General features: G+C 35.6%; 1 protein-coding gene and 1 long non-coding RNA gene across 2 annotated transcripts; one reads left to right on the forward strand and one right to left on the reverse strand.

Annotated features, from left to right (window-relative positions):
• Window positions 1–878: 878 nt before the first annotated feature.
• LOC121236068 lies at window positions 879–1,610 on the reverse strand. The gene is made up of 3 exons (XR_005934650.1): window positions 1,451–1,610; window positions 1,146–1,337; window positions 879–1,019 (listed from the first exon to the last, which is right to left on the reverse strand). It is a non-coding gene; the product is annotated as an uncharacterized LOC121236068 (long non-coding RNA).
• A 6,494-nt stretch (window positions 1,611–8,104) lies between these two features.
• On the forward strand, window positions 8,105–9,273 carry LOC121235738 (heavy metal-associated isoprenylated plant protein 47-like). Its single transcript, XM_041132120.1, has 3 exons — window positions 8,105–8,322; window positions 8,585–8,660; window positions 8,797–9,273. Exons 1-3 carry the CDS (start codon window positions 8,317–8,319, stop codon window positions 9,078–9,080), a joined length of 366 nt encoding a protein of 121 aa, XP_040988054.1. The 5' UTR covers window positions 8,105–8,316; the 3' UTR covers window positions 9,081–9,273.
• The last annotated feature ends 1,287 nt before the right edge of the window (window positions 9,274–10,560 follow it).

Below are 10,560 nucleotides of genomic sequence, written 5' to 3' on the forward strand. Positions count from 1 at the left end.
ACGTGTATGGCTTAAGCCTATTATGACACAAGAAACTGGCTGGACCCGAACTAGCATTTTACCACAAGCAACCTCTATGGCTTAACACATTAGGAATATGAAATTTATAACATTTTACCACAAGCAACCCGAACTGGCATATTCCTAGTGATGCAATTTAATTGTTGACTTTTGTTTCTCTATTCACTGAAATGGCCATAAAATGTGCATAATACAAAATCTCATGCATAATTGCATCACTAGGAATATGAAATGAAATGGCCATACAAAATCTCAATGCTTCCAAAATAAATGTGATGAAAAACTGGTGCAAAATACTTTCACTAGGAATATAAAATAGCCATACCTAACCTGTCTTCTTCCAAAATAAATTGGAATAATTTCTTATAAATACCTTCACTAGAAAATAAAATAGCCATACCATACCTAACTTGCCTTCTTCCAAAATTAATTGGAAAGAACTCTTCTTATAAATACATTCACCACTAATGTTTCTTCTTCCAACAAAAATAATTACAAAAACTATAATCACCAAGGTCTCTTCTTACAAAATTAATTACAAAACCTACTTACTTCCCACAAAATACCTCTTACAACAGAATATAACTCAACCCAACCCAACCTTCATTCTTACACAAATAATTACAAAATCTTAAAACTTGGGAGTCCTATGAATGTATAATGGGGGTCTTCATCCTTTCTCTAGTTGTAATCCATCACAACCCAAGGATGTCCGGTTGTGCGCCATCCAATCCAAATAAATCTGCTACGATTAATATGCAAATATGATTAATATGCAAATATTAATCCATATATACATGATAATTAAATTGTGCAAAGTTCAGAAATGTTACACTTTCTTGGGTACCAATCAATGTTTCTCGGTGCTGGGTTCCACCACTGTCAAAAGCTAGATTGTCTATATCAGGATTTGTGATATCTACTTCTGATGGTCCAAATAAATTCCTGCACGTGCCCATGCCTGGTGTATCTCCTTCCTGTGTATCTCCTTCATCGCGCTAAGACATCATATAATCATGTAACAAGTAAAAATACTCAGTGAGTGCTCTAAGTTTACATTATAAAAATAATTACACAGGAACATGTTTTTTTTTTTTTAATTCTCTCAATGTTAAAACATGCACCTGTTTGAGTTTTCCTCTGACTTTGGGTGCTTTCTTCCTTTTGGCTTTAACCTTCCGCAACTCAGTCTCCATCCTGGATGCTCTCCTCAAAGATGGGGGGTCTTCCTTTTCCTCTGACAGCAAGTGGACTCTTGACTTGTTGTGAACTACCAACTGCACTTGTGTCCAGTGTCTCAAAACCAGCATTTGAACCTGTTATTAGCAATGAACTAGTAAATAAGACACATATAAATATAGAAATTAAGTACATATTAAAGAAGCTCTTCAACCATTTTAATAGACAATAAAATTCGTCCAGTAAGAACCTATTTGGGTCAAAGATAAGTTGCGTGTCTACTCGCGATAACATTCAGTCATCTCATGTATCCTCTTCTTTGCATCTTCAAATTGCTCTTTAGAATCCGTCGCATAAGTTGTCATCCCATAACACATATTCAACAAAATTGAATATCTATTATTATTTGGCCTCTGACTCCCTTTGTCATATCTACTGGGGATTAATGTGTATCTCCGCTTGTTGTCTTTCCTCCATCGGTTTAGAATGTACCGGTCTGGCAATGATTTTATACCGTTAGCTTTAAATACGGCCAAAATATGCCTACACAATATCCCACTCATCTGAAATAACCCACATGAACACTTAGCATTGCAGTCTTCCTCATTAAAGTCCACTAAATATTTAACCAATTTACTGAACTCCTCAATACGAACTTCATCTTCTACCAAATAACTCTTCAATACAACATCCGATGTAAGTAGATATGGATCCAAATCGAGCATACCTATTAGTTGCTGCTGAACTTCCCTAAATTTAGCGTTAGTGTACATCTCTTGGAATTTCTTTTCAATTGGAGATCTAGATACACAGGGAATGGTTTGGCTAAATGACTGGAATTCTGCATGATTTTCATTCTCAATTTTCTTCCTTAGTGCATTGTCGAATTGGTCGACAAACTCCTTCAAGTTTGTCTTTGAATGAACATAACCGTAAAAAAAAAAGCATTCATACTCTCGCTGGGCTGAGTTGTACTCATTCCAGCCCAAAAATGCTCTCGAAGGAACACCGGTACCCAATGCTCACGCTCTGCATATAAACTCTTCAATCACGTATTCTCATATAAGTTGTATGTGTTAATAAACCCGGCCCAACATTCCTCAAACTCCTCAATTATTTGTGTGTCGTACACACATTTCATTAGTTGAGTTTTCAGCCAATTTCTGTAGGTAGCACATGACCCAAACTTCTCAGAGACTTTCTTCAGTATATGCCATAGGCATAATCTATGTTGAGTTTCAGGAAAGACAATAGCAATTGTATTTTTCATTACCCTGTCTTGATCAGTAATAATAGCCTTTGGAGCTATACTGTCCATACAATGCAACCAGGTTTGGAACAGTCATGTAAAGGTCTCCGTGTCCTCGTTGGAAATCAACCCAGCCTCCAAAAGAATCGACTGCCCATGGTGATTTACACCAACAAATGGTGCAAAGGGCATCCCATACCTATTCGTCAGGTATGTAGTGTCGAATGTGACCACATCACCAAAATACTGGTAGGCTGCTTGACTACGTGGATCTGCCTAAAAAACATTCTTTAACCTCCCCTCATCGTCTAAATCCATCAACGCATAAAACCCGTTATTCTTATATTGCATCCTCATAAAATAATCTCGAAGTGCTCCAGCACCACCAGCACCAAGTCGTAGATGTCGTGCTTTGTCGATATAATTGCGACTATCATTTTCAAAAAATGGGAGGTTCTCGAAGCCACCTTGCCTAACGACAAGAGATCCGTAACTCTTATTCAGTCGGATGCCAGCTAAGTCGTTTGTGTCTAGGACTCTTTTCACTGTCTCACTCACTTCTCTATTACATCGAAATAAGCGGGATTTCATTGGACTGAGGCTGTGATTGTGTGTATTATGGACTGTTGTCAACCGTATCTTTCCCTCGACTCTTAAGGCATTAATTCTTGCCTTACAATCTGTTTTTCCCGTCGGACGTGGGTTGGCGAGATTGGAACTCTTATTCCGGGCCTTCCCTCCCCGTGCACAACCAAGAGTGACATATCTGACATTTTAATCCTCTAATCTCTCATTCCTTTGTGTCATCACCCCAAACCCGCATTTTTTTAGCATAATTTTTATAATAGGTCAACAAATCTTCAAACGAATTGAACTCCATCCCCGACTTTGGCTCCTCAGTGATATCATCACCATCCAACGATGGCACTACATGTGGTGTACCAATAGTGCCATCGTTAGTTTCCCGTTCATCTGGTCTATCCAACACTTGGTGTTTTTCATCTACTCTAGGAGAAGTACATGGTGCATCAGTTTCCAGACAAACAAGTCTATCTTCTTGACTAACTCTTGCGCTTGTTGTGGAACTTGTAGCGATAAATGGCCTCGGAGGTCCCATCCCATATTGAAATGAGTAACCAACATTTTGCTTAAAACAAAAAAATGATAACATTTAAAATGCTTCAAAAAGAATTAACTAACTTATAACTAAAAGACAAGAAGGAAGTTGAAAAATCACCTCAATGTTGCTTTGATTTTTGTTGCCATCTGGATATGGCAGGAAAGCTGGTGACCATGCAGGCATTGGTCCAAAGTAACTGTGCATGTAATTTGGATAGTTTAGTAAACCAGTTTGAGGGATATCCTAACATAAAAATAATAATAATAATTAGGACCCAAGATAAACATTGAGTTGCAATAAATTTTTTAATTTTGAATAACATAATGAGTTTGAGGGATTAGAGCTATATGGTGCTAGCGGAGATGGGTGTTCTTCTCCTTTTCCCATGTCCTGTACAAGTTGTTCAATATCCAAGGTCAGCTTTTGATAAGTTTTCAGGAAAATTATTTCAATTGACCAAGAGTGAAGACTAATATTGTACATACTTTATCTACTAAAAAAAACAATTATCACAATTTGATTATCATAAAAGGATGATTTACACATGCCATACATGATTGATGCCTTTGTTTGTGAATTACACAACACCAATGACAACTAATTATGCATGTTGGAAAAGAACTACATTGATGTACTGGAAATTATATATATCCGATCGATCATCCATTGAATTAATTACGAAGCTAAAAGAAGGTACCTAGAAATTACGTTCACCACTCTTTTTCAAGTTTGAACTGTTGATGATTCTGGTTGCATGGTTCTCAATTATAATCATCCATTGGCTGTTCTTTTGATGATCTACTCCAAACATTTTGTATATTTAACAATAACTAAGCTTTCATAATTATTAAATAATCATAAAATTATTGTTTTCAGGCAAGAAATCTACATATCTAACTCTATGCAATGCAAAAATATTTGTATTTAACAATACAGTTCTTCTATGCAGCAAGCGTTTTTGTTAATAATATTTAATTTAAATCAGAACATGTTGTGGAAGAAAAAAATCAACTAAATTACAATATGCTTGATTGTGTATCAGTGACCAAAACATTTAATCATTAAAATTACAGATTGAATCACAGATGATGATACGTAGTGGTGGCGACGGTATGGGACGAAGATGACCCACAGAACCTCACCCGAGATGCTGGCCCACGGATCTGACCCGAGATGTTGGCCCACGAAGTTGACCCAAACCAAGCCCACAAAGCTGGCCCAAACGACACTCGGGCTTGACCCAGCCCAATGCAGACTGGCCTTACGTTTGGGCACCCAACGTATCTGGATCAACTTCGATCGAGGTATGTCCGTGCGAGCTGGGTTTCAATCGACACACTTGCTTCGCAAATGGCTCAATCTGCAAATGGGTCTCGCATGCAGAGGAGCAAAAGCGGGAAACAGAATAATGAAATGAAATGGTTTTAGTCTGCATTTTCGTTTTCATTTTTTTTTTAAATATCGGCTGACATGCCACGTCAGCCGACTGCATGGCATTTGCCTGCGGAGACTGTGTATAGAACTATTGTTTAAAGACAGATGAAGCAAGACAACTTGATAAAGCATACAAGTATGAGTTGATGGTGAGCTGAGCTAAACTGGTCGAAGCCTGTCTGTGACAGCACGTATGAGAGACAGACAAGCAACCTTAATTTGTAAAAGTTATATATATATATATATATATATATATATAACATCCAACGTATATGAAAAATTATATATATCGTACTATCGTCTCATTTTTATTTTATTAAATAGGATATAATACATTTATAATTATTAAATAATTATTTATTATATAATTCTTTATCATCTAATGATGATAAATGTATCACATAATACGTATATAATCTAACTCAATTGTTTCCATACTTTCCCCTTCTACCCCCGCGTGCAATTAATTTGATGGGTTTTTTTGGTAGGTGTGATTAAAGCACGTAAATGACCCGCCAACAAAATTTGTTAGGTTGATAATATCGTAGTACAAGGCCATTAAGGGAGGATTTAGGATTATTATCCTTTAAAGATTTTTATTTTCACTTTTGAGACATATTTGATTTTACGTAACAGAAGTCTTAATTTAAAATTTAACTTTATATTTCATCTCATTTAATCAAATATTCAGATATCAAACCTATTTATTAAGAGATAATCTGATCTACACTAAAAAAAATATTAAGATATAAAATAAATAAATAAAAATATAAGATATTTTTATTATATTTTGTTCAAGATTTACATGTGGATTGAGATGAAAAGAGGTGAGTAGGTACCATGGGCCGCCTAAACTGTCGAGTTCATGTGTTTGACACTTCGGATATTTCACACGTCCAATGAAAATTGTTGATTAATTCTCGTAATATCGTATTCAATGTTTTTTTCTCTTTAAATCTAGTTTATTTCGGATGTTAACTACTTTACACGTCGATGAGGAAAATCTGACATTGTTATTTGATTTGATAGTATTAACTAAGAAACTTTAACGCGTCAACAAAATAAAATAAGATATACATATAATTTAACGTACTTGCTGATATGTTAATTACTGAAAATTTTAAATTTTAAATTCAAATTAAGAAAAAAAAAGGGATAAAATATAATTGTCACTTAATACGTGTAATAATATTGTGCATAAAATTATACGAATGTCTAACACTACTCATAGGATAATAATAATGACACAATTTTTAATATTTTTCATCAAATAAATATAAGAACAAATATAAATGCAAATGGAAAATGTTAAATGTATTTAAGAAAAATTTAAAAAACAAATTATCTTTTTTTATATGTCAGTAATTAATATGTTGAAAATTATGAAATTTAAAATTTAAAATTTAAATTTAAAAAAAATTAATAAAATGAATCTTATAAATAAAAATATAAATAAAATTATAAATATATGTAGCACCTCTTAATATAAATATATATATATATATAAATTATAACGAATTATGATGGTAACAGCATTTAAATAATTGAAGATTAGGCAAGGCCCAAGATTCCAACACCATTGTTTCTGACTGATCATACAAAAAGTATGGACTTAGCCCAACCTTTTAACTTTTCTCCATATCGATCGTAAAGCCCAAGTCTACCCACAAAGTTTCCAGCTCTACCATGTATAATTAAGATGCTAGTCCTTTCATGCAAGCTGACTCTCGAGGAACTCAGTGATAATGTTGCAGATCGAAGCTCTTATAAAATTCTCTGAAGATCCATAATGTGGTGAGATCGAAGATCCGAAGCGATCGATACTTCTTCTTTCCAAATTATGCAGAGTAGACTAACTCGGATTCATGCTTCTTTCTGATCATGAACACATGGTTAGATCATTCAGATGGATGATGGATGAGCATTTAAGCAGCTAACTTGGGACCCTGATCTTGTGATCTTAAACTGTTCAGAGGGTACTCTAGCTCCTTTAATCTCAACTTTTTGGAATTTCAAAGATTGGGAAGATGTTATTTTAATTATTTATATTATATCTCTAACATATTGCACATTCGAACTGCATGAGGGTAATAATATTTGCTGCTTTGATGGTTCAAAACCTTGGATGTAGCATATAGGAACTTGATGTTTACATCATGATGTGCAACTTTTTAAGCATGAATGCTGCATGATGAAATAGATTGTCTTCTGGATCAGCTGTTCCATAAATGAAATGACTCTAAATTGGAACGAGTTGCTTGAAATATGCACTACTGCTGCTGCTGCTGCTACTGTAATATTTCTATGGGGCCTGCAGATCACCAATATATAACTTCATCTGCATGATTTTGAGTTCTCAGCTAGCTAGGTTACCCAATTATAATATCCAATTAGCAATTAAAAAAACTAAATTGGGTAGAAGATGATGGTGTGAACAAGACGGGAACCCCACATAGACAGCTAGATATAATTGTGGGTCAAGCAGGACATGAATCCAGTCAAGAGGAGGAACACCGCAAATTCAAAGATACACACTAGAGTCAGTACCACAGCATATACAAAATGATTTATTCAACGTTGATTTTTGTCTTTGCTTATTCTTTAATAATGTCATTGGAGCAGACCTTGCAAATTTTTGTATCATTATCATATATATATATACACACATCTTGAACAGATAGTTTCATGGACAAGATAGATACCCCACTGATTACATCTCTTGTAAGACAGATTACAGCTCTATCAATTGTGCTGTGCCACACTTTGCCAAGGTCAGACCGGCCGATATTAGCCTATTTCCTCATGCTAGCTCCAAGTTCTTGGATCAAATAACTCAACCAATTAGCTAAACAAGACTTTTTACTCGTGAGCGCTCTGAGCTCAGTCATTTCCGCCACTAAATAAGTCCAAACACGTGACGGTACGGAGATCACCAGTGATACACTGCTCAAACACTTGGACTCTATAAATGTTTGATTATAGTTGACTTCCTACCTTATAGTTGACTTGCAGTGAGATTATTAAGTAACAGTTCGATCGTAAGATAAATTAGCAAGCAAACGCAACTTCGTGGATGCTTGTTATAGGGCAGTATAAGTTGAACCCCGAAAAAGTGGATCTCCAGTCTGATTAGTCAATTTCCATTATCAAATCAAGGCTAGCCTCTGATCAGTAACATGTAAGGGAGGTGGGGTTGGTTGATAACTGCTGACTATAAAATGAAGTCTGATCAGGTTCTTCATCTGCAATCTTCTTGTAAAATCAAGTCATTTGTACCACCCCACCTCTTGAAAAACTCAGAACATTTCCGAGTATGAAGGTAAGCCATCTAATCCAAACAACGATTTATGTCACTCTTGTATTTTCCCTAGAAGATCAAAGAACAATGCTTTTCTTGATGTCTACAGTACTGGTTATTTATGTTACGACAAAGCTCCTTCATTTTATTTGCTTCATGCACAATGTCTCTTTCTGCATGAATATATACATTGACAGCAACCGGAACGATCTGTCATAATTTTACCCGTCGGTTTTTGTACTATGCATAATTCTATATATATGCTCGATCGAATGGTGTGCAGCAAAAGATTGTGATTGAGGTGCTACCATGTGACAAATGCCGTTCCAAAGCCTTGGTCTTAGCTGCTGCAACAGATGGTATATATGCATAGAGCTCATACATACTTGAATATTGTTCATTAAAATCTTATATATCTCCCAATTGCTTAATTCGTATTCTGATTATTTTTTCTAGCTCTTGGTTTAATTACATTAATGTCATATATATATATAGGTGTTACGTCAGTGACATTAGATGGGCAAAAGACAGATCAAGTGGTGGTGGTTGGAGATGGAGTTGATGCAGCTTGCTTGACCAAATCCTTGAGGAAGAAGGTTGGCTATGCTAGCTTATTAACCGTGGAAAAAGTGAAGGAAACCCCCGAGAAGAAAAAGGAAGAAGCGAAGAAAGATCCACCTCCATGTGCAAGGTGGACAGTACCACCTTGTTATCATCCTCAACCTGAATATTATAAAGCGGTTTATGATCCCAATCCATCTAGTTGCACTCTCATGTGATGATCAGGGAATGAACTTCCCTAGTACTCGCATGATGACCAATCTATCATATTAATGGAAGAGATTCGTTTCCTTTATTTAATTAGTATTACTATTGTTTTTAGTTTCAAAATAACTTATCTTTGTTTGTCACTTGTTAATTAGCTTGTATTGACATGATCTTGAGATCTAGCTAGCTACATCTTTATTTTTCTGTATATGTTGGTAATTTCGATAAACCTAATCTTTAGAAAAAAAAAAAAAAAAAAAAAACGTGTTCATTACTTCTGAGATTATTGACTAGCTAGATCGTTTAATAAGCTGACAATGTTTCTTTTTTGTTTGTCAGCAATTTTCCTTGATACCTAATACAATGAATGAAAGGATCCTCGTAAGAACATTAAGATCGATACCTTGTCGCTTACTCCAGCATATTCAAAGAATCAGAATCAACTCCATCTTCAAATCTAGATTCTGGTCTATTGCTTTTGACTTCTTTTTTTTTCCCTAAACTATAAATGTCAACTCTTGTTTAAGAACTTAAATATGTTTTAAAGTGATTTAAATATGTCATTTGGCCACCTTCAAGGGTATTATACCTCGTTGAAATCAGAACAACCTCCTTTACCAACACTAGTTTGCTAGAGATAGGCTTGAAGATAGCTTCCCAGTTGCCAGCATGCGCCCACTTCTCCAAAGTTCCACTTTATAGTTCCAAATAACAAAAATGGTGTTAAACAGAAGCGCCCTGCAAGAATAGGCACCGAAGTATCAAATAAATAAAGCCCCTTTGCTCTCATGCCATTTCCACCCAACTAATAGAAGACAAACAGAAAGCTTAGAGAGAGGCAGGCTAGGTTATACCATTTCTCAGTGGGCAACAAAGGGAGAGTATGAGCCTTGTGCCGTTTGGTGGGTAGTCTTCCTCTAATTTCTATATAAAAAAAAAAGGGTACAATCAGAATGAAATCAACACCCCCCAAGATTATTCCCTCTTCTAACAATGGCTCCTCTTGTCCTGTCTGCTCATCATCACCTTTATTTTATTTTATTTTTAAAAATTTTTGCACTCAACCAAAGTGAAGAGAATGTTTTGATGTAAAATAACAACATCCCAACATACGAGGGTAACATCTTCTCCATAGCAATTGCAGCTATTGAAAACAAGCTGACAGGGCATGAACCGTTTATTTATTGCCCAAGGAAACCACTAGAAAAGCCATTTCACACTCCCTTTTGGACCTCCCTTCCTAGTTCCTACCATTTTCTCCCTAAGGAGACCTTTTGCCTTTCTTGGACTTTGCACCTCATCAACGACTTTTCAAGATCAATTAGAGGGAAAGATATATCCACGTCCTATATATAGGAAGGACTAAAGACATCCAAGGATACATCAGAAGCACCCACTGTCATTCATTCATCCATCACCCTACTTCGGGAGGGTTAATCCAGCAACCTATTCCGATGCTACAATATTGTTTTTCCACTCCGAATTGATCAA

This window comes from Juglans microcarpa x Juglans regia, chromosome 6D (genome assembly GCF_004785595.1).
Source record: "Juglans microcarpa x Juglans regia isolate MS1-56 chromosome 6D, Jm3101_v1.0, whole genome shotgun sequence".
NCBI lineage: Eukaryota > Viridiplantae > Streptophyta > Magnoliopsida > Fagales > Juglandaceae > Juglans > Juglans microcarpa x Juglans regia.